The 27143-nt window shown below is 42.1% G+C and overlaps 2 protein-coding genes across 15 annotated transcripts in view; one reads left to right on the top strand and one right to left on the bottom strand.

Annotated features, from left to right (window-relative positions):
• Positions 1-13769, top strand: part of SENP2 (SUMO specific peptidase 2) — a 37773-nt gene extending 24004 nt beyond the window's left edge. For 3 of the 6 annotated variants that reach the window (XM_037070959.1, XM_037070958.1, XM_037070963.1), the window contains 6 exons: positions 513-644; positions 1959-2162; positions 2928-3007; positions 5611-5695; positions 9687-9782; positions 11445-13769. In XM_037070959.1, coding sequence (XP_036926854.1) covers positions 513-644; positions 1959-2162; positions 2928-3007; positions 5611-5695; positions 9687-9782; positions 11445-11564 — 717 coding nt within the window. In that variant the 3' untranslated portion in view covers positions 11565-13769. Of the gene's footprint in view, positions 1-512; positions 645-1958; positions 2163-2927; positions 3008-5610; positions 5696-9686; positions 9783-11270 lie in introns of all 6 variants that reach the window. The other 3 variants (XM_037070961.1, XM_037070960.1, XM_037070962.1) reach the window with 2 other exon arrangements.
• A 13100-nt stretch (positions 13770-26869) lies between these two features.
• The window catches only part of IGF2BP2 (insulin like growth factor 2 mRNA binding protein 2), a 154079-nt gene continuing 153805 nt past the window's right edge, over positions 26870-27143 (bottom strand). For 2 of the 9 annotated variants that reach the window (XM_037027549.1, XM_037027544.1), the window contains one exon: positions 26875-27011. In XM_037027549.1, coding sequence (XP_036883444.1) covers positions 26916-27011 — 96 coding nt within the window. In that variant the 3' untranslated portion in view covers positions 26875-26915. Of the gene's footprint in view, positions 27012-27143 lie in introns of all 9 variants that reach the window. The other 7 variants (XM_037027550.1, XM_037027546.1, XM_037027553.1 and 4 more) reach the window with 7 other exon arrangements.

The following is a 27143-nucleotide window of genomic DNA, read 5'->3' as shown; positions in this document are numbered from 1 at the left end:
GGGAGGAAAATAAGGAAAGTATGAAGATACTTTTGATAAAGTATTCTGAGAGGAGCAAAGGCTAATAAGTTAGCCACTCCTAGGTTCAAGTCTTGGCTCTGCCTTGTAACAATTTTATGACTTTGAGCATGTAACCTGAATTCTCCGAGTGTTACCTCTTCTATAAAATGGTGATATTTTCCCCACAATCAAGGATTAAGGATGTGCTTCAGGCATCTGGCACCATAGTGTTCAGTAAATGGTAGTGGGAAATTGAGATTATACCTTAAATATAAATATTATTACCAAGTTATTTTCAGAAGCAAATAATTTAGCGTTTTTTATAATTCTTAGACTGCTTTGTAGTCTTAAGTTTAAATCTTTTCATACTTTAATTCAGTAGATCTTTGATGATGTATTTTTCTCAAGGGTCAGGTGTTAAAGAGGTGGAATTGGCTTTTTACAGTCTCAGACTTTTAGTGCCTGATAGTGGTTTTATATTAAAGTAGCAACCTCTGGACTTTGTAATTCAGGACATGGAAAAGGAAATCGGTAATGCATTAGGTCATGGCCCACAGGATGAGATCCTCAGTAGTGCTTTCAAATTGCGAATCACTCGAGGAGATATCCAGACCTTGAGGAACTATCACTGGCTCAATGATGAAGTAAGTTGTCTCCACCCACCCAATGTCATTGTGCTTAACCGTCTACTATCCATAACCAAAGCAATATTTAACCGTAAGGGTTGGTAAAGCAGCTTTTGTTATATCTAAAAAGAAAACATCTTGAACTTCAGAAAGACTGTCTGGTTATTTGCTGCCTTTAATTAGCATTGTTTCCCTCCTTTGCATTTGTGCTTCATTTCATCCACCACTTCATTTACTGATCTTCGGGGCCAATTTTATAAACCCTGGATGCAGGGGACAAATGGAAGAAAGCAGCAGTTTGTTTTAGATGAATTCTTAGAGAAGCCATTGTATTATTTAAAATAAAGGGATATACTGATCACTATATACATATATATATGAAACATCTTTTTGTTTATTTCATTTGAGTGATAATTGCAAAAATTGGCCTAATTGTCATCTTATATCCTTGCATATTTAACTAAAGCCAGCTTTTTAGTTATTGCCAGTTTTCCAGTTAGTCCTTTATCCAACTGCTCAGTCACTGCATTTTCTTTCTTTTCCTTCCTTCCTGCCCCACCCCCATGAGTAGCAGCATATAGACACATTCTTATATAACTCGTATGTAAGTGTAATATATCTATTACATAAAATTTAGAGAGAACAGGAAAAGTTAAAGAACTGTTCAAAAGTGCTACCACTAAATTAATAAAATTTTAATGTTTTGGTATATTTCCTTCCAATTAATTTTTTAATTGAGGTTTTATTTATTTATATTTATTTGTTTGTTTATAGGTTTATTTTATTTTTATTATCTTTAGAGGGGGAGGGAAGGAGAAAGGGAGAGAAATATCAATGTATGGTTGCCTCTCGTGCATCCCCTGCTGGGAGTTGGCCTGCAGGGAACTGGCCTGCAACCCAGGCATGTGCCCTGACTGGGAATTGAACTGCGATCCTTTAGTTCGCAGGCCGGTGCTCAATCCACTGAGCTACACCAGCCAGGGCGTATAATTTATATATAGTAAAATTTACTTCCAATTATTGTTTCTGCATTTTTTGTGTGGGGGGTGGTTACATACACCTTTTCATTATTGCAGACTTCCTCCTTCAGTTCCTTCTCTTGACTCTTATCAATGTGCTTCAGAAGGACAATTTCATTCCTTCTTAATTCTTCCCATTTTGTGGTGATCATTTTTATTTTCCATCCTCCACCACAGAGTCCTTTTGTCCCCTTCTCTAGTATCTTCCCTTCTTTCTGCTTATCATCTAATGAATCCTAATTCAGTTAGGTTAAAAATTCAGTTTTGATAATGTACTTGCCATGTTCTGATGTTTACTCTCTTGGTATTATAGGTCATTAATTTTTACATGAATCTTCTGGTAGAAAGAAATAGAAAACAAGGCTATCCACTACTTCATGCATTCAGTACTTTCTTCTATCCCAAATTAAAGTCTGGAGGTTACCAAGCAGTGAAAAGATGGACCAAAGGGGTCAATCTCTTTGAACAGGAACTAATTCTGGTGCCCATTCATCGGAAGGTACATTGGAGCCTGGTGGTGAGTTGAGAGGGTTAATTTTTGGAGTTTGGATAATGACCATTTTCTTTCTTTCTTTTCTTAAGATTTTATTTATTTATTTTAGAGAGAGGGGAAGAGGGGAGAGAGAGAAGCATCAATGGTTGCCTCTTGCATACTCCCTACTGGGGACCTGGCCTGCAACCCAAGCATGTGCCCTGACTGGGAATTGAACCAGCAGCGACCCTTTGGTTTGTAGGCTGGCACTCAATCCACTGAGCTACACCAGCCAGGCCTGGATAATGACCATTTTCTTAAACCAAGCCTACCCTATTCTGTCCATTGAAAGGCCTTACTAAATGTTAAAGGCATATTCCAGAGTCCCTTAGTTCTTGAGTCGAACAACTTAGAAAGATAGAAGAGAGTTGCTGTACCTTTCACTTTTAACAAGAAAGAGTTTTAGTAAACCTATAAATAACACAAAGGTTATTTATAAGTTTTGTTAGTACAGGTTACTTGTAGAGAAGTAAAAGTATAAAGAAAAAAGCAAAAAGAAGTCTCGTGACTCTGAGAAGGACCCCTGATGTTTTGGGGATTGAGTTGCTAAGCCTTTCTGTAGGAATGAGTGTAACAGGTATACATTTTACAGAAATGAGGGTCAGATCATCTGCTATTTTATGAAAACTGTCTTAGAAATCCATTCATGTTGATACATATATTGATTTTTTTAAAGATGCTTTTCCTTTTTAGATATAAAATTTCACTCCTATGGTGATTGTTTCTGGATGTTGCATTTTTCCATTGTAGGTGATAGACCTAAGAAAAAAGTGTCTTAAATATCTGGATTCTATGGGACAAAAGGGCAGCAGGATCTGTGAGATTCTCCTGTAAGTAAAAGTTAAAAGACTTCACTGTTACCTCACTGTACCCTTGTTAGGTCTTCTAACTGTGGCGGGCGGTCTAAAATGTAATGAGGACTGTCTTCCCAGTGGTTCAGGACTTGACTTGAATCCATCTTTTTGTTTAAAAATAACCAAATATCTGATCTCTGAGAAGTCTTGTTTGGTAGCATCATTGAAAGCAAGTTTGTTATATGTTATAAGGTAAAATATATCTTATTTAGATTTCTTTGGGATTGACACATTATTCTGAATGTTCTAGAACTCTTAGCTAGCAAGTATTATTTCTCTGAATTCTTTTTTAAAAATATTTTACTGTTAGAGAGACAGGAAGGGAGGGAGAAGCAGAGGGAGAGAAATAGCAATGTGTGGTTGCCTCTCAGGTGGCCCCCATTGGAGACCTGGCCCACAACCCAGGCATGTGCCCTGACTGGGAATTGAACCGGTGACCCCGTGGCTTGCAGCCTGCGCTCAGTCCACTGAGCTACACTGGCCAGGGCGGTTTCTCTGAATTCTTAAAGCCACTCATGTCTCTGTGCTTTCCATGATGGTTGAGTTCATCTCTTAGAACCCAGAGGTGATTTTTAAGTTAGAGTGTATGATTTGTAGGCAACTATTTCAAATAGTAATTGCTAGAAACCTGGCTTCAAAGCATAGCTGTGTAAAGTGGTGACATGAATCTCACAGTGAGGAAGCTAATCCATAAGACAAGTCTGTTTTGAACCTCTGCTGTTCACTGGAAGCCAATGCAGGTTACTGTTTTTAATTTTAGTAAGCATACTTAGATGATTCTAATAAGGATACTTCAGTAAGGAACTTGTTAAATGAATGATATGAAAAGTTACTAAGTAGTTCAATTCTTTCTTTTTTCAATGTTTTAATTATTATTTTCATTTATAGATGTTTATCTTGAATAAAAATTCTAGAGAAATTTTTTAAAATCCTAAAATACACCAAATTGTTTATAAAGCAGTGATGTACATACCTATGTGTGCACATATACATATATATATATATATATATATATATGTGCGCGCATGCACAGAAACATTCTCATGGGAATAATACAGCAAGATAGGTATGGTGTTTATAACAGGATATTAAAAAAACCCATACTTTTATGACATTTATACTTTTGAATTTTTTAAAAAGGTTTTATTTATTTATTTTTAGAGAGAGGGGGAGGGAGGGAGAAGGAGAGGAGAAAAACATCGATGTGCAAGACAAACATCTACCTGTTGCCTCTCACACACCCCCAACTGGGGACCCGGCCTGCACTCAGGTGTGTGCCCTGACCGGGAATTGAACTGGTGGCCTTTCGGTCTGCTGGATGATGCCCAACACACTGAGCCACACCAGGCAGGGCTTGAATATTTTCAGAGTATGAAGGGTTTGACTCCTGTGGTTGTATCTGAAGCCCACTCCCTTTTCTGATAACCCCATTCCACCTTTTCTCAACTTTGTACTTTACTGTTACCTCCCTACCCCATCCTCATCCCCACCCCAAGAAAAATTTAGTTTGTGCATTACATGAGAAAATAACATTAAGGAATAAGACTTTTTGTTTGTTGATTTGAGCTTTAGAAAGCGACAAGCCATGGAAATACCTGATTTTTTCCTTCTGAGATCTGGTTTTCACCCCTGGGGGTGATGCTGCTGTTCCCATTGAAAGTGTACGTCCTCCTATAAAGCAGGTTTACCTTCTGTGAGATGTTGGGGTTACATCTGAAACCCCCCTGCAGATTCGTGTAAAATTAATCACCCGATACCTAAGTATATGTCTTCTGAGAATAAGGAAATTATCTTAAGTAACCACAACGTCATTATCACACTTAAGAAAATCAGTAATCAGCGGTATGTAATGTATGGCTCAAATGGTTCATGTTCTGATTTTTTTTTTAAGATTTTATTTATTTATCTTTAGAGAGGAAGGGAAGGAGAGAAATATCAATGTATGGTTGCTTCTTGTGAGTCTTCTGCTGGGAACTGGCCTGCAACCCAGGCATGTGCCCTGACTGGGAATCAAACCGCGATCGTGTGGTTCGCAGGCCCATGCTCAATCCACTGAGCTACACCAGCCAGGGCTGATTTTTTTCTTATCCAGGAAGCCAGTTAGGGTTCATGCATATATTTTATGTCTTCAGTCTTCTTTCATTTAAGATAGTCTTCCTGCCTCTCTGAGTTTTTCATGGTAACAGCTTTTTTCTTTTTTAAGAGTCTAAGCCACTTGTCTTGTTTAATATCTGTTTTTAAGTGAGATAAAAGTTGTAAATGAAGTCCTTTTTTTATAGAACAAAATGTGTTTTTAAATTGTATATACAATAGTGGAGTAGAGAAATAGAGGAATACACAGCAAAATATTACTATTACTTCTGGGGTGATTATTATGAGGTCTTTTGCATTTTACATTTATATGTTTTAATTTTTTTAAAGCATGTGTAATTTCTATAAGCATACTGAAAATTAAAATTTAAAACTAAAACTTACGGAGATGAATTTAAGAATGGCATATGTTAAACATCACAGTGTTCTTTGTAATTATAATGTCTTCACAAGGTTTCATCAATATATTCTTTCTTTGTTTTTTTCAGTCAGTATTTACAGGATGAAAGTAAGACCAAAAGAAATATTGATCTGAATCTTTCCGAGTGGACGGACTACAGCATGAAGCCACATGTATGTGACCATCATCTGTGTTCCAAATACTTTGTTGCATTTACTGTCAGAGGAATACTACTTAGACCTTCCTTCCTCCCCCACACACTCATCCTTAGGCATACATTCTCCTGAAGTGTATTGTGTGTATATCTTAAGAATGATCCACTTCTCAATCTTTTAACCAAGATGTTTGTTTCTTAGCCTTTATCTTATTGGTTAAATTATAAATGTTAAAAAACTCATTAAGTTCAGGTCAGCTACTTTTCTTGGTTGGCCCTAATGAAAATTTGAAATTCTTGTTCAAAATTTATCTAGGGAGGACAAAGGGTAGGAGAAAAAAAACTTACTTGGAAATTTTATATATTTAGCTCTTCATTTGTAAAGTATAATTTATTGTTTATGCTTTACAGTTGTCCCAATTTTTCCTCCTTTACCCCCTTCTTCCCAGTACCCCCTTCCTCCAGCATCCCTCTGCCTTAGTCCATATCCGTGGGTCATGGATATAAGTTCTTTGGGTCCTCCATTTCCTATACTATTCTTAACATGTCCCTGTGTATTTTGTGCCTACCAATATGTACTTAATCCCTGCACATTTCCCCCCATTCTTCTTCCCCCTCCCAGTTGGTAATACTCCAAATGATCTCCATATGTATGATTCTGTTCCTATTCTAGTTGTTTGTTTATTTTGCTTAGTTTGTTTTTGTTTTTTAGGTTCAATTGTTGTTGTTGATAGTTGAGAGTTTGTTGTCATTTTAATGTTCATAGTTTTGATCTTTTTCTTAAGTCCTTTTAACATTTCATGTAATAATGGCTTTATGGTGAGGAACTCCTCTAGTTTTTTGTTGTCTGGGAAGCACTTTATCTGCCCTCTCATTCTAAATGATAGCTTTGCTTGGTAGAGTAATCTTGGATGTAGGTCCTTGCTTTTCATCATTTTGAGTACTTCTTACCAGCCGCTTCTTGCTTACAAAATTTCTTTTGAGAAATCAACTGCTAGTCTCATAGGAACTTCTTTGTAGGTAACTATCTTCTTTACTCTTGCTGCTTTTAAGATTCTCTCCTTGTCTTTAATCTTGGGTAATGTTATTATGATGTGCCTTGGTGTGTGCTTCCTTGGGCCCAACTTCTTTGGGACTCTCTGAGCTTCCTGAACTTCCTGGAAGTCTATTTCCTTTGCCAGATTGGGGAAGTTCTCCTTCATTATTTTTTCAAATAAGTTTTCAATTTCTTGCCCCTCCTCTTCTCCTTCTGTCATCCCTCTGGTTCAGATGTCAGAATGTTTAAAGTTGTCCCAGAGGTTCCTAAGCCTCTCTTCATTTGTTTGAATTCTTGTTTCTTCCTTCTGGTTGAATGTTTATTTCTTTCTTTTATTCCAAATTACTGATTTCAGTCTCAGCTTTCTCCTTTTCACTGTTGGTTCCCTGTGTATTTTCCTTTATTTCGCTTACTGTAACCTTCATTTCTTCCTTTATTTTATTGCCATACTCGATGAGTTCATTCTTATCACCAGTGTTTTGAACTCTGATAGATTACTTACCTCCATTTGATTTAGTTCTTTTTCTGGGGTTTGTTCTGTTCCCATGGCCACATTTCTTAGCCTCCTCAATTTGGCAGCCTCCCTGTGTTTGTTTCAGTATATTAGGTAGAGATGCTCTTACTCCTTGTTTTAGTAGCGTGGCCTATGTAGAAAAGGCACCTGTAAATTGTGTGGGGTGGAGCCTTAGGTATTTGCCAGAGTGGGGCAACACACTTCACTGCTTAGTGGCTCGGTGTGTGGGGAGGGGTGGCCCAGAGAGGGGACATTGCCACTGCCTGGCTTCTGGAGGCCTGCCTAGAACTCACCTGGCTTCCAGTCACCTCACCCACCTCCCATATGTGATTGGCGCCTTTCCAGCTGCTCCCATGTTGTTTGAGTAGGGGACATTCTAAGTCCATGTGGGCCCTTTAAGTGGCAAAAATCAGCAGTTTCTTTCACCTCCCCAAGCCTCACTGGTTTTTACAGCCAGAGGTACTGGGGGTTTATCTTCTCAGTGTTGGAACCCTGGGCTGTGTAGTCTGGCCTGGTGTGGGTATTGCTCACTCCCAAGGTATCCCTCCTGACTTTTATCTACCACATGTGAATGTGAGGCTGTCCATGCTGCCTGTGCTGCCCCTGTCACTGCCTCTCCGTGCCCCACCACCTTTCTGCCCCTTCTCCACAAACTCTGCCCCTCCTACTCATCCAGATGAATGTGACTTCTTCAAATCCTTTTTCGTCAGACTTCCATACAATTTGATTTTTCTGATGGTTCTGGGTGTTATTTGATTTTGAGATCTGGTTGTAATTGTTTCTATGGTTGCGCAAGGAGGCAAAGCATGTCTACACCTCCATCTTGACCAGAAGTCTATAACTATCTCTTAAGGGTCCCATGCCATGCGTCCTCAAGAGTCAAGTGTGCTATTTGTGACTGTGCTTTGGATCTTGCCAGATTTGAATCTCATTAGGGGTTGAAAATGCATGCATCTTTGAGTCCTAATGGCTTCTTTTTAAAGTAAGCTACATGAATTGGTTTTAGCCCTAACCTGTGTCCATCTAGCCAAAAGCATTTTTGTTTCTAAGTGGAATAATTAGACCAGTAAGCTTTGGAATTTGCTCAGGAGAGCACAGATATAAGAAGAGTATGTTAGGCCCTGACTGGTGTGGCTCAGTTGGTTTGGCATCATCCCACAATGCAAAGGGATTCTGGTTAGATTCCCAGTCAGGGCACGTGCCTAGACTGTGGAGTGCAAGAGGCAGCCCGTCGCTGCTTCTCTTTCCCCTTACTCCCACTCTCTTTTCTCTAAATAAGTAAAAGTATTTTTTTTAAAGAGGAAAAGAGTTTGTTAGGATGAATACTATGTTCTAGGAAATGTAAAAAGGAAAATAGCCCTGCCTGGTGGCTCAGTGGATTGAGCACCAGTCTGAAGGTCCCCCTTGCCAGTTGAGGTCCAGACACAGGCCACTGGGGTGTGGGCCAGGTCCTGGTTGGAGGTGTGGCAAGAGGCTACCGATTGATGTTTCTCTCACGCCTTGTTTCTCTTCCTCTGTTTCTCCCTTCCCCCTCTCTAAAAATAAATAAATAAATAAATAAATAATTTTAAAGGGAAAAAACCCAAATTCTCTTTATTTGTATATTGGCGTCTATACTTCTCTCCCACATGTAAGAGATGCTGGGCTTGGACAAAGAGGTCCTACCATATATATATATATATATGGGTGGTATGCATGTTTAAACAATCTCTTTTTTTTTAATATAAATCATCGTAAGTTTTTTCAAAAAAAATTGAGTATGTTTTCCAGCCATGGAATCAAACTATCTTATACTCTCATTACCTTGTGCTCAAGGGAACTGAGCCAAAGTGTGTGAGGGGCAGTCGCAGATTAGTGCTTTTGGCCTGGGGAATGTGTGCATTTGGAATCCGCTGACTTGGGCTTTTGATGCACTTTTGCCTCAGGACAGAACTGAGCAATCAAGGCAAGATATCCTAATTGGTGAAAGCCTCTCAAGAAGCTTTCTGGGTGTCCAAAGCAGTGGTCTTGTCCTGGCTAGGGAAGAGGCAAATTCTTGTCTTTCCTTCTGAGACATTTTCTGTGGGGTCACACACTCTATGTCATAGTTAGGATTTTTTTTTTAAGATTTTATTTATTTATCTTTAGAGGGGAAGGGAAAGAGAGAAGGAGAGAAATATCAATGTATGGTTGCCTCTTGTGAGTCCCCTGCTGGGAACTGGCCTGCAACCCAGGCATGTGCGCTGACTGGGAATCGAACTGCGATCATGTGGTTCACAGGCCCGCACTCAATCCACTGAGCTACACCAGCCAGGCATAGTTAGGATTTTTAATGCCACATAAAGACTAATTGTGTAATGCCACACTTAACATTTACTTTATAATATTGTTGATCCACAGTTATATTTAGAAAAAGTCAGAGTAATTTGCATTTGTTGAAATTTTACCTCTTCTTCTCATCTTTTTTTTTTGTAATTTCAGGAGATTCCTCAACAGTTGAACGGGAGTGATTGTGGAATGTTTACTTGTAAATATGCAGATTATATGTCTAGGGACAAACCTATCACATTTACTCAGGTGAGTGAAGACCCTTCCTCATCCACTTGCTACTAAACAAGATAAACTTAGGCCTGGCACATGTGGAGATGCTGATAACGGTAGCCGTGCTCCTGCCGCTGCCATAAGCCTTGGCTGAGCCCCACTCACACGGGTGTGAGGGCTTGTCACTGCATCTGCTCTCAGGTTTATCCTCCCTGATCATTCGTGGCTATTGGGTCAGTTTGCTCTCTTTCCGATCCAGTGCGCATTGGTTTGTCTCAGTGTTACTGATATTTTTTCTGAAGGAGGCAGGTCAGAATATGTAACAGCCAGGGAAAATTAGGCTTTGTGAGAACCTAAGCCACAAGTGTAAGACATAACTATGAATACTGCTTTTCCCTTTTGTTCTAGTTATTACTGGTTTTCCATTGCTCTGTATTTGAGTGAACATTAAAATATGTTGGGAGCTCATGAGAATTTGTGTTTGTAATAGAGGATTCTCAATGGTTTTACAACCAAGGCTGATCTCCTTTAAAAATACTTTTCTTAAAGAGACCTCATTTTGATGTAGATGTCTACCAAACTGTACTTACAGAATAAAGAGTAGGACTGGGAACCCCCTTCTGAGCTTCAGAGCAACGTGAAATAACTAGGGCTCCCACGCGGAATGAATATAATTCCAGTGTAAAATAAGGACACTTATTGGTTACTTTCAGAATAAATGTACAGTTTTTGACTACATGTTTTGAGCTATTTAAAATGCACAAATCCAGGTATGAAGACTTTCTAGGCCCCTCCCGGTAGGAAATCACTTTGTAGGAACGTGTGTCCGGCTGTTTATAATGAGACACCAGGACAACCTCAAAGTCACAAACTTCTGGTGTCATCAAAAAGAGGACTAGTTGAATTATAGGTGAATTTGGATTTATCATGTGTGTTTGCTGGTTTGAAATTGCCTCTATAGTGATTATCAGTTAAAGCAGAAAAACATTAAACAAAGCATCTCATTCTTTGATGCTTCTAAATAACAGCCAGTTATTTTTTCTGAGCCCGATGACATGAGACTTGAGGGGGAGAAGTTGCTACTTGAGCAGTACTGGTGATGTACCTACCACATTTCATAGAGCAGAAAGAAATCTGTGGATTTGGCTTTATTTTCCTTACTTAAATAGAATTCATGCTTTTATTAAAAAGCAGAATATGTAATTTAAGTAGAAAAGATATCTTTCGTGCTGCCACTTGGATATTCCCATTTTTGGTGTGCATTTTTGTTATCAGGCTGTTGGACTCTGTTGTATAATTCTGTACCCTGCTTTGATTTTCCTTAACATGTAAAACACTAATGTACACTCTAGTAGACATTATAAACCTTTCTTACGGCTTCATAAGTCTGTGCCAGGATGTAAACAGTCAAGGCTTTTGCTAAAGGATATAAGCACCCTGCTGTGTTTACGTGACTGCACCCAGAGGCTGTTGAGGCTGTGCAAGGAAATGTTAACATCTGTGTTGTCGGTGGATTCTTTGCAGCACCAGATGCCTCTCTTCCGGAAGAAGATGGTGTGGGAAATCCTCCATCAGCAGTTGCTGTGAGAACGCCCTACCCAGTCCCTTAGCTGCTGGTGGTTCTTTCTCGGAGGGACATTTTCATATACCTCATGCATTGTGGGTTAAAAAGTCCCTGCATCACCTGTTCTGTCACAGGTACTGACAAGCATGAAGGCCCTGCACCCTAGTGCCCTGACTTGGTATGCGGAGGGCTGCCTGCAACCGTGTTTGAAAGGATATGCTTGCTCAGAGCCCTGGACTCTTCAACCCACATAGGAACAAACGCTAATTAATACTTTGTTTTAAAGATTTTCCCCCCTGTGAATGTGTAAAATGCAGGATTTATTCTATGAGTTGTTTTTTTCTGTGTTTGTTCACGTGTATTCATTCTCTGACTCATCTGCAAACGTAATGGGCAGTGGCTGTTTCTGCTGCTCTTTTACAGTTAACTTGGAATTACTTGTTTGAACTATTTATTTCTGAAAAGAATGTTAATCAAGCTTCCAGTGCCTGCTGAAGATGGGGCAGGAACTCACTGGGGGGAGGAAGGAAGGAAGGAAGGAAGGGAGGGTTAATTAACTCTAGTGCTGGAGCAGTAACTGCCAACTTGGAGCTCGAGATATTTTTTTTGAGGCTTGAAAATGCCGGGAGAAGCGCCGCAGTGTAGAGCTCTGATTGCTTTTCAGAGGAAGCCTGAGACCCACGCGGCATTGGCACTGTGTCATGGAAAAGCAGAACTGTGGCCAAGGCACTCTGGCTATCCAGGCATCTTCAGAAGAGCGTCATGGTCATCCTACAGAGACTTTCCTTTCTGGAAATGAGGTGATTGCTCTCAAAACTGGATTCGAAGTAACCGTAAACCCTAAATTTTCATTTTCATCCCAGATCTGGTAGAGTATAAACCTCAGAATTGTAAGGGCTGGCCTGAGCTGTTTATTTCAAAAGATGCTATTCAATTTAAAGCTATTTTTCCTCAAAGTTTTTTTTTTCTATATAGAAAGCTAAAATTAAGTTTTGTACTTATTAGGATTTAAACACCCCACTCCACTCCTACTGAAGTTTGTGGAAGAAAATTTAGTACTTGGCTCTGAGGTTACCAGTTATACAGTAATCTATTTTGCATATGAAAGTTTGTATTTAACATTTTTGTTCTTTAAAAACTTTACAGTGGTTATGCATTTTTAATTTCAGAAAGTTTAGAGTTCATCAGAACTTATCTTGCAAGATCTAGTGCCTAGTGTTGCTTTTCCGATGTAATAAAAGGTTGCCTGGCAGAACCTGAAAAGTATATGCTGAAGTGATTTCTAACCCTTTCCCAAAATAAACTCCTGAACTTGTCCTGCCTGGTACACAAAAGCAAGAGGTAGAACCGGAAAACGGCATGTGTTAGCTATGAATCAGCATGTCTGCCATCTGGAGGGCCCCAGGCTGCTGGCCACATAGGCATGCTGTTGCAGCCAGTTTTCCCTGAGACATGTGGGTTGTGGGCCCTGGCGCCTGCAATGTGGATTGGAACTGCTGTCCCTATTTGATGGCCAAACCAGAGGACATGTGCTCAGGTGATGATTGAAGAATGAGCCAGTGTTACTACCTTTCCCTCAAGCTTAGGCTGCACAGAGAACCCTTCCTGCAGCTGCAGGAGTGAGACCAGTGAATCCTGGGACCAGGCAGCCAATACTAAAAACCTGGTTCCCACCAGGCAATGGTAGGTCTCATCTGAGAACGTAGCACCTTGGTTAACATTTGTTCCCTGTGGGGGAAATCCTGCCAGGAATGGCAGTTTGTGTTCTGGCCATGTGAGTGAGGCTAGGGGTTGATGTGTTTGTACTGCATTTGAGGGGCTTCATAGAGCAGCTCTCACTGGGTGTTCCCCTCGTGTGTGCTCCTCAGCGTAGCTCCTCACAGTCTCCCAGGACGTGATGACATTGCTGAGAGCAGGGAGCTGAGTTAGGAATGGCATTCTACCTAACCCCGAATTCCTGAGTTTGCTTAGCCTGTGCTGCTGCTTTAGGCACCGGTGTGTGTCTCCTGGTGCAGAGAAACTGGTTGGTAATAGAATTTTTGTATCTAAACAGTTTATGAGAAAAGCAGTCACATGATTTAAAACAGGTATTGATTTTGTCAACATTATGTATCAGTACATAGCAATATCGAAAACATCAACATTAAAGCCAGTGAGACATATAATATAGGGATATGGCACAAATAATGCCCCTTTCTAATGAAAAACTCCTAAGCATGTAATTCTTTAACATAATATCACACTCCAACATACCATACGACATTTTAGGCTAAATGTTCAAATTAAAACTAAATTATTACACCCATATTATTCCCTACCAACCACATTCAAGTAGGCCTTACTTCTGCCATAGCCCTGTATTTTATAGTTTGGGGGTTCTAAAAAAAGGTGGAGTGAACCATTGATCCTTTTTAGTAGGCAATCTCTCCTAAAGATGGATTAAAATGAAAAAAGAGACCGTTGGTGAGCAAAAAAGTCTTTCTTGTGTTTGACCTTGTGCCAGAGTCAGGATGCCGGTGGGAGGGAAACAGGCTCAGGCCTTGTAGAAGATGTTCTGGAGAGCCCTGTATTTCTACCTCAGCTACTAAGGCTGTTTGAGCTTCTGGTCTTGACTCCTCCGAAAGGCGAAGCACAACGCGGGGCAGCCCTGTCCGACGGCAGGTGTCTGCCTGCACTGCGAGGAGTTGCGTGGTGCCGGGACCAAGGTGTGGGTGTGGGGAGAGTGTGCGCATGAGATACACTGAAGCTGTGATACAAATAAGTGAAGTAGAGAAATTTAATAACCTTGGTACTGTAGTTCAGCCACATTGTTTAAATTGGCTTTTGTGAACTAATTGGCAGCCTAATTTCTTTATGATAGTTTCTTTGAGAAAACCTCTAAGGACCCATTAAACAAACGTTTGGTACTTGTTTGTAAGTTGGGGATCTAGTTGGCTGTATTGCTTTGATATTTTTTTCTTTAAATTTTCCTAATATATACAAGGAAAGGGTTTGGGTGTTTGAAATAGGTGTCAATTTTATCTATCAATAAATCCATCTCTTTAATTCAGTGGCTTTCAGTTTTCTTTTGATTGCAACTCAATAATAAGTGCATTTCATAAATATTGTGACCAATACAGACATGCAAATAACGTACACAAAAGTTTTGCCAAAGCATTACTTGCTCCCCTCTGAATTGTATTTTGGTATTTAAGATAAAGTACATTGTGACCACGTTGATTTCTAAACCCACTAGTGGTTGGGAATCTAGTTTGAAAAACACTGCTCTAAATGAACTGACAGCAAGATGCGGATTATGTTCAAAACTAAAGCTTGAGACTCCAAAGATATGATAAATGTGGGGCTGTTTTGAGATGAATCAATCTAGGACAACAGGCCAGAAGCTCAGCAGAAATACGTGGTATAGAACCCTTATTTTTCAGGGTTTTACATTGACATTTCCTGAAGTATGTTAAGCAAAAGTCCTGTTATTTTCTAAGACAAAACAAAGGGTTCTGTGACCCAGTGAATGTGTGTCAAGTGATGCATAGTAAACATAATGTGTTGCTGTTAATCTAGCAATGCTGAAACTTGGACATAAGCCCTTCTCTGTGATCTGTGGAGCTGTTGTACGGAAACACTTTGGAAAATGTCAAGAGAAGCAACAGAATTCTTGGGAGCATGCACCTCAAATATATATCCAGGGAGCACCCTCCCCTACCCCACCTCCAAGCACGCATATTGCCTCCTTAAGATCATGTGGTAAACTCGTCTGTGGTTCCCACTTATATTTTCTCTGTAAATTTTTAAAAATCGTTTTATTAGCCCTGGCTGGTGTAGCTCGGTGGATTGAGCACGGGCCTGCAACTCAGACGATCGCGGTTCAATTCCTAGTCAGGGCACATGCCTGGGTTGCAGGCCAGTTCCCTGCAGGCCAACTCCCAGCAGGGGACGCACGAAAGGCAACCATACATTGATGTTTCTCTCCCTCTCTCCTTCCCTTCCCCTCTAAAGATAAATAAATAAAATCTTTAAAAAAAAATTGTTTTACTAGCTTTCTCCCAGTTTTTCCTGTTGCCCTCCCCTGCTTCGCTCATCCACATTTTCTTTAATTCTACCTATAATAGGTGTTTATAGTAGAAAAATAAAATAATGCTAAAAGGTAAAGAATAAGAATTTCGCACACTCACCACCCAGAGTTCATAACTCTTACTGATAATTTGGTATAAGTCCTGGTCTTTGATATGTACTCCTTCATATATGTATGAGTATGTGTTGTGTGTGCTTGTGCATGTATTTGTTATTAATATGGACTGATACATATTAATACTGATTAATATGTATTAATACTGATTAATACTGATACTGATTAACATGGACTGATATAAGGCTATATAACCCTTTCCACTTAATTGATTTTGACTATAATTTCCTGTCAATATTGACATTTAAAATTTTTTAAAAAGATTTTATTTATCTTTTAGAGGGGAAGGGAAGGAGAGAGGGAGAGAAATATCAATGGTTGCCTCTGGTGTGTCCCCTGCTGGGAACTGGCCTGCAACCCAGGCATGTGCCCTGACTGGGAATCGAACCACCATGTGGTTCACAGGCCGGTGCTCAATCCACTGAGCTACACCAGCCAGGGCAATATTGACATTTTTAAAGTATATTTGATTGATTATGCTATTACAGTTCTCCCAATTTTCCCCCCTTGCCATCCTCCGCCTGGCACCCTCATTCCTTCCAGCATCCCCCCACTTAGTTTATGTCCGTGGGTCATACATATAAGTTCTTTGGCTCCTTCATTTCCTATACTGTTCTTAACCTCGCCCTATTTTGTACCTATCATTTATGCTACTTATTCCCTGAACCTTTTCCCCGTTCTCTCCTTCCCTGCAAATGATCTCCGTATCTATGATTTTGTTCCTGTTCTAGTTGTTTGCTTAGTTTGGTTTTGTTTTTCAGATTCAGTTGCTGATAGTTGTGAGTTTGTTGTCATTTTAATGTTCATAGTTTTTATCTTTTTCTTAATTTAAGTCCCTTTAACATTTCACACAATAAGGGCTTGGTGATGATGAACTCCTTTAACTTGACCTTATCTGTGAAGCACTTTATCTGCCCTTCCATTCTAAATGAAAGCTTTGCTAGATAGAGCAATCTTGGATGTAGGTCCTTGTATTTCATGACTTGGAGTACTTCTTTCCAGCCCCTTCTTGCCTTTAAAGTCTCTTTTGAGAAATCAGCTGCTAGTCTCATGGGAACTCCTTTGTAGGTGACTGCCTTTTTCTCTTCCTGCTTTTAAGATTCTTTAATTTTTACCATTTTAGTTATGATGTATCTTGGTGTGGTCCTCTTTTGAGCCCAATTTGTTTGGGATTCTATGTGCTTCCTGGGCTTGTATGTCTATTTCCCTTGCCAAGTTAGGGAAGTTGTCTTTCATTATTTTTTCAAATAAGTTTTCAACTTCTTGCTTTTCCTCTTCACCTTATGGCATTCCTATGATTTGGATGTTGACACTTTTGGAGATGTCCGAGTCTTGTCTTATTCTCTCTCCATTTTGTTTTTGTTTGTTTAAATTCTTGTTTCTTCATTCTGTTCTGGTTGAAAGTTTATTTCTTCCTTCTTCTCCAAATTGTTAATTTGAACCCTGACCTCCTTCCCTTCACTGTCGGTTCCCTGTGGATTTTCCTTTATTTCACTTACTATAGCCTTCATTTTTTCCCATATGCTTTTCCTGTACTTATTGAGTTCTCTGAGCATCCTTATCACCAGTGTTCTGAACTCTGCATCTGATAGGTGGCTATCTCTGTTTAGTATTTTTCTGGGGTTTTGTTCTGTTCTTTTGTTTGAGCCATGTGTCTTTGTCTCCTCAATTTGGCAGCCTCCCTGTGTTTGCTTCTGTGTATTAAGCAGAACTGCTTTGACTCCCTGTCTCAGTGCACCTGTTAAGTTGTATGGGGAGGAGTCTTAGACATTCACCGGGGTGGGGCAATCTTCTTCTTTGTGCCTCTGTATGTGGGGGAGGGAGCGGTGAGGTGACAGTGCTGCTGCCTGGTTGCTGGAGGCTTGATCAGCACTGGCCCCGTTTCCACCCAATTCACTTCACATCCATTCCACCTTCTAGGTGTTGCCCTGGTGGTGGTTCCTGGAGTGGGTACGTTTAAGTACATTTTAGAACCATGCAGGCCTTTTAAATGGACTCTCCTGAGAGATCAGCAGTGTCTTCTTCCACTCCAACCCCACTGGCTATTACAGCCAGAAGTTAGGAGACTTTGTTTTCCAGGACCCTGAACACTGGGCTGCATGGTCTGGACTGGGGCTTGGATTGCTCACTCCCAAGGTATCCCTCCCAATTTTTATCCACCATGTGAATGTGGGGCCGCCCATTCTGCTGACCACCACCTCACGACCACTACGCCATGTCCTCTTAGCCCCAGCTTCCCATATTTGCCCCTCTACCCGTCTGGATGAATGTGGCTTCTTTAAATCCTCGGTTGTCAGGCTTCCATACAGATCAATTTTGTGGCAGTTCTGGGTGTTTTTGTTTCAAGGTTGTGATCCTTAATTGGTTGCACAAGGGGGTGAAGCATTTCTACCTACGCCTCCATCTTGCCCAGAAGTCTACACAATCTTAGCCAAAAGGCCGAGAAGCAATTTACCAGAAATCTAAATACTGACATTTTAGTTGCAGCATAGTGTTCCAGCAAATGATTATAACATGATTAACTTCGTACAGTGTTGTTGAAAACAGTGTCCTGCACAATGTTTGGGTTACTCACTTAGGAGAAATTCTTAGAATTAAAATTTCTGAGTTAAAGTTATGTATAACAAAAAAATCAGGGACAATAATCATTGATATTTTGACTTCTTCTGGCACAAGATAATTATTTGTAATCTCCATCAATTTAAGTTTTATAACACAGTTGTCACCCCCTTTCAACAGGTATTAAATGTGGCTCATCTTTTTTCTTTTAAGCTTTTTTTTTTTTAAGATTTCATGTTCATTTTTAGAGGAGAGAAATACCAATGTGTGATTGCCTCTCACACCCCCCATACTGTGGATCCGGCTTGCAACCCAGGCATGTGCCCTGATGGGGAATTGAACTGGCGACCCTTTGGTTCGCAGCCTGCAGTCAATCCACTAAACTACACCAGCCAGGGTGTGGCTCATCTTTGAAAAAATTTTTTAGTATTTATTGATTGTAGAAGAGGAAAAGAGAAATATCAATTTTGTTGTTCCACTTATTTGTGCATTCAGTGGTTGATTCTTGTATGTGTCTTGACTGAGGATTGAACTCACAGCCTTGGCTATCAGGGTCAACACCCAACCAACTAGGCTACATGGCAAGGTCTAAATGTGGCTAATTTTTCCTTTTTTTGTTTTTTAAAAGGGAGGGGAAAGGGGAGAGAAACATCAGTCTGTTGCTTCTTGTTTACATCTGGACTGCTGACCTAACCTGCAACCCAGGCATGGGCCCTGACTGGTGACCTTTCACTTTGAGGATGATGCCCAACCAATGGAGCCACACCAGTCAGGGCTAAATGTGGGTCACCTTGATTCACCATTTTTTTCAGAGAGGATGAGAAGGTCTGGAGTATTTTATTTTATTTTTTAATTACATGTTACTGACTATGCTATTACAGTTGTCCTGATTTTACCCCCTTTGTCCCTCTCCACCCAGCACCCCTACTCCCCCACAGGCAATCCCACACCATTGTTCATGTCCATGAGTCATGCATTGTTGGGGACCACCCTATCTGGTTTCAGAAGCTGTATCTGCCCAGGGCTAAAGCTGAGTAAGGAGACCTTGGGACCATAAGCCACTAAGGAGACAAAGCTTATCTTCCTGGCTGGGTGCCTTTTACTTTACCCTGCTTAGCCCCAGGCAGATAACTGGTTAGCCAATGATGGATTAGATTCCTCAAGGGAGGGATAACCTAAAAAAAAGGCATGGTCATGAAGGAGCCCTCAGGGAAGGACTTGGGGGACTATAGCAAGCGGGAGGATGGACCCTCATTCCTCAGCTTTGACATAGCCTGAGTCCTCATTCTGGCTGTGAGAAGTCTCCTAATCTCTTGGCTGCCTTACTTCTTCCTGGCTTAAGCCTGAAACAATGCAAGAAGGTGGTGCAGCCCTGGGCAGGAATGGCCGGTTCCCCAGGGCAATCAGGCCTAAGAAAGAATGTATAAAATCCTGTGAAACCTGCTTTGTTAAGAATACCCTTAAATTTCTGATAAGGATCCATGCTTGTGATGAGTTTGTTTCCCAGAGTCTTATAGCCCCTTAGGCTAACTGACCCTGACTCTGAGTAAGTTCTCATCGTTCTTTAAATGTTACCTATTGTTTGATCCTTACTGCCTGACAATGATTAATGAGCTCTACCTGTATTCCTGTGCAAATTGAAGCCAATAAAAGCCCATTGAGCCCTGGCTGGTGTAGGTCAGTGGATTGAGCGCAGGACTGTGAACCAAGGGACCATGGTTCGATTCCCAGTCAGGGCACATGCCTGGGTTGCAGGCCAGTTCCCAGCAGGGAACGCATGAGAGGCAACCACACACTGATGTTTCTCTCCCTCTCTCCTTCCCTTCACCTCTAAAGAGAAATAAATAAAATCTTTAAAAAAAACAAAAAAGTAAAAATAATTTTTAAAAAAAGCCCATTGAGGAACAAACAGGCTCCTGGCCCTTCTCCTTTGAGAGATATGCTCCCCAAGCAGATCATGTCTTGGTAGACTTACTCTCATTCGTGGTGGATGGGGGTGCTCTGCTGGACAAAGCTCCCCCACAATGCATGCTGGGATTCAACTCACAGCCTTGGCATATCAGGGTCAACACCCAACCAACTAGGCTACATGGCAAGGTCTAAATGTGGCTACAATGCATGTAGGTTCTTTGGCTACTCCATTTCCTATATTGATCTTAACATCCCCATGGCTATTCAGTAACTACCTATTTGTACTTCTTAATAAGTACAAATTTCCTTACCTCTTCAACCATTTCCCCATGCCTGCCTCCCATCTGGCAACCATCAAAGCACTCTCAATATCCATGATTCTGTCTCTGTTCTTGATTACTTAGTTTGTTTTTTAGGTTCAAATGTTGACAAGTATGTATTTATTGCCACTTTATTGTTCATAGTTTTTATCTTTTCTTAAATACGCCCCTTTAACATTTCATTTAATAATGGTTTGGTGAAGATGAACTCCTTTAGCTTTTTCTTGTCTGGAAAGATCTACCTGCACTTTGATGCTAAATGACAGCTTTGCTGGGTAGAGCAATCTTGGCTGTAGGTGCCTGCTTTTCATGACTTTGTTCCCTGCCAATCTTTCTAGCCTACAAAGTTTGAGAAATCAGCTGAGTCTTATGGAAACTCCCCTATAGGTAAGTAATGCTTTTTTTCCCCTGCTTTTAAGATTCTCTCTTTATCTTTAACCTTTGGCATTTTATTCTGATGAGTGTTGGGGGTGGGCCTCTTTGCATCCATCTTGTTTGGGATTCACTGTGTTTCCTGGACTTGTATGTTTATTTCCTTCAACAAATTAGAGAAGTTTTCTTTCATTATTTTTTCAAAGGGATTTCTAGTTTCTTGCTTTTTGTTTTCTGGCATCCCTATGACACAAATGTTGAAATGCTTCAAGTTGTCACACAGGTTGCTTATGCTATCCTTGTTTTTGGTTTCTTTTTTTTTCTCTCTTGTTCTGATTAGTTGTTTTTTGCTTTATGTTCCAAATCATTGATCTGACACTCGGCTTCATCCACTTTACTGCTGTTTCCCTATAAATTATTCTTTATTTCAATTAGCATATCCTTCATTTCTGACTGAATGTTTTTTATGCTGCTGAGGTCCTCACTAAGTTCCTTGAGCATCCTTATAACCAGTGTTTTGACTCTGCATCTGATAGATTGCTTATCTCCATTTCCTTTAGCTCTTTTCTGGAGTTTTGATCTGTACTTTCATTTGGGCCATGTTTCTTTTTTTTTATATGCATATAATTTTAAAAGATTTTATTTATTTTTAGAGTGAGGGGAACTGCTGGAGATTGGGAGAGAATCATCGATGTGTAGCCACCTCTCATGTGTCTCCAGGTGGGCACCTGGCCTGCAACCCAGGCATGCACCCTGACTCAGAATCAAACCTGTGACCCTTTGGTTCACAGGCTGGTGCTCAATTCACTAAGCCACACCAGCCAGGGCTGGGCCATGTTTGTCTTCTCATTTTGGCAGCCTCCCTGTGTTTGTTTCTATGTATGAGGTAGAGCTGCTTTGACTCCAAGTCTTATTAGTGTGGTCTAATATAATAGGTGTCCTGTAGGGTGCAGTGGCACAGCCTCCCCTATCACCCAAGCTGGGCACTCAAGCTACATACAGTCTTTGTGTGGGCTGAGTACACCTTCCTCTTGTAGTTGAGTCTTCATCGCTGTTGGCAGGTCAATGGGAGGGATTTACTCAGGCCAGTCAGCTGGAAAGACTGGCTGTGACCACTGACCACCAATCTCTGCCCTCTGTGGAGGATCAGCTGTGCAGGGGCAGGATGAAGGTGCTCCAATGTGTTTGTAGCTGTCCACTGGGTGTGCAGGCTCTGGAATTCCCTGGGTGGTACAGGCCAAGGTCAGCCCTCACTTGTGTTCTACCTGGAACCACCCTGCTTTGGCTATAAAACAATCTGACATGGCTGCTACTTGTGCTGGGCTTGGAGATTCCCAGGTGAAGCCAAGCCGTGACTCTAGGCTGGCTGCTGCTAGTGCTGGGCCCGGATCTATTAGCAAGAGGTACAAGGGGTGGGGGGGCTGGGTGCTCACCGAGGCCAGCTGTTCCTTGTTTGATAGGACTTAAGAGGTTGTAAAGCATGAGTGAAGACCAGCCATTCATGTGGAAAAACAGCTTGGGTGAACTCCTATTGGGCGAGGCTTGGGGGAGTCTCTAGGGATCTCCAGGGTGGGGCAAACAGTGTTAGGCAGGTTGATGGAGTCTCAGATATGGCACCTGCCTGCCGGCTCTGTGGGAGGAGGGCTAAGGAAACGGACATTGGCCTCTGCCTACCTTTTGTCTGGGAGAAAGCTCTCCCCCAGCTCTCACCTTGATGCCAGACATTTCAGTTTCTCCTTGTATGACACTGGCGCCTTTGAAGGAGCTACTCGGATGCTGGATATCAGAGGGAATGAGTCAGAGTAAGTCCATGTGTGGGTTCTTTAAGGGAAACCCCTTGGGACTCCAGAAGTTTCTTCCACTGACTCAGTCCTTGCTGGCTTTTGCAGCCAGAAGTTAAGGGGACTGATCTTCCTGATACTGGAACCCTGGGCTGGGGGTTCTGGTGTGGAGTTGAGACTCCTTGCTCCCAAGATATCCCTCCCATTTTTTTTAAAATTCATTTTTAGAGAGAGGGAAAGGAGAAAGAGTGGGAGAGAAACATCAATGTGTGGTTGCCTCTCACATGGCCCCCACTGGGGACCTGGCCTGCAACCCAGGCTATGTCCTGACTGGGAATTGAACCGTGATCCTTTGGTTTACAGGCCGGCCCTCAATCCACTGAGCCACACCAGCCAGGGCTCCCTCCCAAATTTTTATCTACCACACGAGTCTAGGGCCAGTCTGTTCTGACTCTGCCCCCTTATCGGTCTGGATGGATGTGGTTTCTTTAATTTTGTAGCTGTTGGGACTTCCACTCAACTTGATTTCTGCCAGTTCTGAGTGATGGTTCTATATTCAGTTGTAATTTCAATGTGGTTGTGTGAAGAGGCAAGGTGTGTTTATCTATGCCACCATCTTGACCAACAAAACCCTGACATGTCATTGTATCTGAATACTTAAGAATGTTTCCCTACTAACTTTCTAAAAACCTCTGTCAGCCCTGGCTGAGAGGCTCAGTGGATTGAATGCTAGCCTGAGAACCAAAGGGTCACTGGTTCAATTCCCAGTCAGGGCACAGGCCTCGGCTGCCGCACAGGCTCCAGTAGGGGATGCACGAGAGGCAACCACACACTGATGTTTCTCTCCTCTTTTGTCCTCCCTTTCCCTCTCTCTAAAAATCTTTCTTTAAAAAAAGCTCCTGTTATTTTCACCATCTAACAAAATTAGAATTTGATAGTATCATCTAATAATCAGTTCATATTCAAATTTCCCTGATTGCTTCAAAAGCAAATTTGTTTTTAGTCTTATAATCTGGATATACAATGGGCGGAATGGAATGGTGGCCTCCAAGAACTAAATCCATATCAATTGCTGGAACTTGTCATATGATTTTCTAGGGCAAAGAATGAATGCTAATTTCTAGGGCAAGCAGTGTGATTAAGTTAAAGATCTTTTTTTAAATAGTTTTTTTTTAAGATTTTTTATTTATTTTTACTGAGAAGGTAAGGGGCGGAGGGAAACATCAGTGTGTGGTTGCCTCTTGTGTACCCCCAACTGGGGACCTGGCCCACAACTCAGGAATATGCCCTGACTGGGACTTGAACCGACAACCCTTTGGTTCACAGGCCTGCACTCAATCCACTGAGCCACCCCAGCCAGGGCTAAGTTAAAAATCTTGATGAATTTATCCTGGATTGTCTGGGTGGGCCATGAGTGCAATCACATGCTTTCTAAGATAAAGGCAGAGGGAGTTTTGAGACAGAAGAGGAGGAAGTAATGAAATGGGCTTAGACTTTGTTTATATTTTATACCCATTTTTTGTGAGAAAATGATATTTACACATATCTAAAACAAAATTCAGAAAAAGTCCCCCAATTTTAATGGTTTTTAGGATAGGCTCTGTTACTTTATAAATTTGTGTCTGTGGAGGGTTTTTTGTTTGTTCTTGTGGGGGTGGTTTAATTTTTTAAGTAAAAGAGGCGGCAATGAGACTATGGTAGGAGAGACTGGAGTGATGCTACCACAAGCCTAGAAAACCTGGAGCCGCCAAAGTTGGAAGAGCTGTCAGAGGGAACACGATGTCCCTGCTGACGCCTTGATTTTCGACTTCTGGCTCTAGAACAGTAAAAGTTCCTGTTGTCTTAATCAATCAGATTTGTAGTAATTACAGCAATCTCAGGAAACTAATACAAGATCCAAGTTAAATGTACAAGTTTCCTTTGGTTGTCCTGATCACTGGAGGTGACCGGAGGCAAATGGGAATCTGTTGGCCACGTCTGAGATGAGGCAGTCCCCTAAAATTCACCACTGGGAGCAAACCAAGTGCTTCGGATGCACAACCAAGTCACTGCCTTTACGAGAGAATGCAGGGAGCGTAGTGGTTAAGCTGGAATGCAGTTTTGCTCTGAGTCTTTCTCCTCATACCAGCTGTTTCTGAGAGAGCCATGAAGAACACTCCCAGCTTCTGGAAAGGCCGTGACTGCAGGTGGCTGATGTGAGCCAGGAGGGAAAACTAACCTGTGTGTGGGTAAGTCCTAACTTTTAACTCATGAGCACCTTAAGAGGAATGTTGAGAGGAAAGAAAAGGCAGCAGCAACACCTGACAGTAAACATTGGGAATTTGCTAGCTGTATTACCAGACATCAGCGGGAGCAGGCCTAAGAAATCTGCATTAGGCTCGAAGACAGTGAGAGACGTGGATGCAAGTACAATCTAAGCTGGTCTCTAATACCTACATTTGTGGACTTCTTTCATAATCGTTAACATGGGGATGCCTCTACTGCCTACTTCCTCCCCCAGGGATGCAGGAATGACTAGGCTCAAGTCTTTATCCCATCTCAGTCTACTCACTGATTCATTCCGATCCCACGTGGAAGCCAGGTCATCGATTTTCCCGATTCCCGTAGAAGTGCAGCGTGTCCTCCCTCGCTGGCTGCCTGCCTGTCAGGATGCCTTCTTCCCATCTAGGCCTAGTCTTTTCATTCCCTCTGGTTCTTTGTTGAAACCCCTCCAGACTTCTATCAAGTCTCCTTTCTATCATGTCTGTAAGTCTTCCCTCTGTGCTGAAACCTTCTTCTAGCCCGCAGCCAGCCTCGCTCATCCTAACTTCCCAGTTTCATGTAGGAGATGCCTGGAGGCAGAGTTGGGAGAAACCAACCAGGACAGAGGGATGTTCAGGCCTACTGAGCACAACCAGTGAGATGTTAGCACACTGAAAACCATTATGGGTCATGGGTGTTTAAGGGGTTCAATCCAAGGGAGCTGGGGGCTGTGGTTTTGTGAGTCATGTAGGCTAATGGATTTCAAAAGCTTTGTTATTGACCCAGATCTCCATTTGACAACCGTCCTTGTATTTTGTGTAAAATCATGCTCAATGCTCACACTGCCTTCTGGAAGCTCAAGTGTGCTCATAGCCAGAGGCTAAATAATCTAGCCTGTGGGGTCTCAGAGAACAGGCTGTGAGCCCTAACTGGTGAGGCTCAGCAAAGGGACACTGGGTCGATTTCAGGTCAGGGCACACACGCCTGGGTGGCAGGTTTGGTCCCCAGTCCCAATTGATGATTCTCTCCTTTTCTTTCTCCCTCTCTTCCCCTCTCTCTAAAAATAAAGTCTTTTTTTTTTTTAAGAAAGAAAAAGGGTGCTTTTCTTTGTTTAGGAACAAGGCCAGATGGTCGTCTTCCTGTCTTCTGCCTCTCTGTGCAGCCCCCTTCTCCCACTGCAACCCCAGGACAACTGGATGCTTGGTACCACGATGGGCCAGAGGTCACGTTAGACCTCCTCCTCACCTTTCTCCTATGTTCAGGGTCAAGGATTTTGGAAGTGGGCAGTTTAGGTGCTAGAGTTTAAACCTCAAATTTTGCCACCTGGAATAAAGGCCAAGGAAGAAAACCTGAGCAGTAGAGCCAAGAGGGTGCATTTTTGGTGGTTTCCATCTTCTTTCCCACCTTGATTCCTCATCTCGACAGACTCATGACCAAGCCCTTCGGCCTCTATTTAAAGCCCTTCCTTGAAATATGTGCTGTTTTTCTGCTGTTCAGCTGATATGGGCACCTCAACCAGGGAGCAGTTTTCAGTAACAACCCCGGTGGTCTGGAACCCCATGGCTTCTCTTGGGTGGTCAGCCTGTGGTGCGTTTCTCCTGAGGGCCGTGGGCCCAAGCCCTCTAGCAGAGAAGATGGAGCCATAGGTACCTGGCTTTCTAATGGTCATGTGAAGGGACAGGATGTCCCTGCCCACATTCATGCCAACCACAGCAGGGAGGCGAACAGCTGGCACTGACACACTAGCACACTTGGAAGTAAAAGCGCAGCACCGAAATTGAAAATGACGGGAAAATCAGGAGTAGGGATGAGATGTAGGTAAGGAACAAGTTTTAAGCGATTGGGAGCCCTCAGAGTTTGTCAGAAGGGGAAGAGGGCTGCTGTGGAACCCATCAGTTCCCCTCCATCTGGCCCTGCTGGGCTACGATGGTCGCTCCCAACAGCTGACTGACCGCCTCTGGCAGCCAAGCACCAGCTCTTCACTGCTGAGACCGCTTGGACTTCGGCGGCCGGCTCCACTAGGCCCCACCGGTCTGTGCACACGGGGCTGCGGGAGGGCAGCACCATCCCCCCGGCCTTCTCAGATCTCCTGGAAAGCTTTCAGCTGGGCTTCTGGGGAGGCCCAGTACCTCTTCCCCTGAGTTGACGGGCATATCATCCTCCCCCTTTCTCTCATAAAGATGTAAACTCTTTCCCTAGCCAGGCTTCAAGTTCATTTACAACAGGGGCTGGTCTTACCTAGCTTGATCCACAGCCAATCCATGCCTCCGGTTCTGTGGTTCTCACACTTGAGCGTGACAGGAAGTCGTCTGGAGGGCTGGCTGAAACAAACCGCTGGGGCCCACCCCCAGAATCTGACTCAGGGTGGACCCCCAGGGATCTGCATTTCTAAGAAGTTCCCAGGTGATAATGCTGCTACCATTCTGGGGACCATGCTTAGCTTCTCCCATAGACTTTCGAGGAGAC

The sequence above is a fragment of the Sturnira hondurensis genome, unplaced genomic scaffold (assembly GCF_014824575.4).
Source record: "Sturnira hondurensis isolate 20B ecotype Veracruz unplaced genomic scaffold, ASM1482457v3 Scaffold0019216, whole genome shotgun sequence".
NCBI lineage: Eukaryota > Metazoa > Chordata > Mammalia > Chiroptera > Phyllostomidae > Sturnira > Sturnira hondurensis.
Note: the sequence above shows the minus strand (reverse complement) of the source record. Positions and strands in the feature narration are given on the sequence as shown.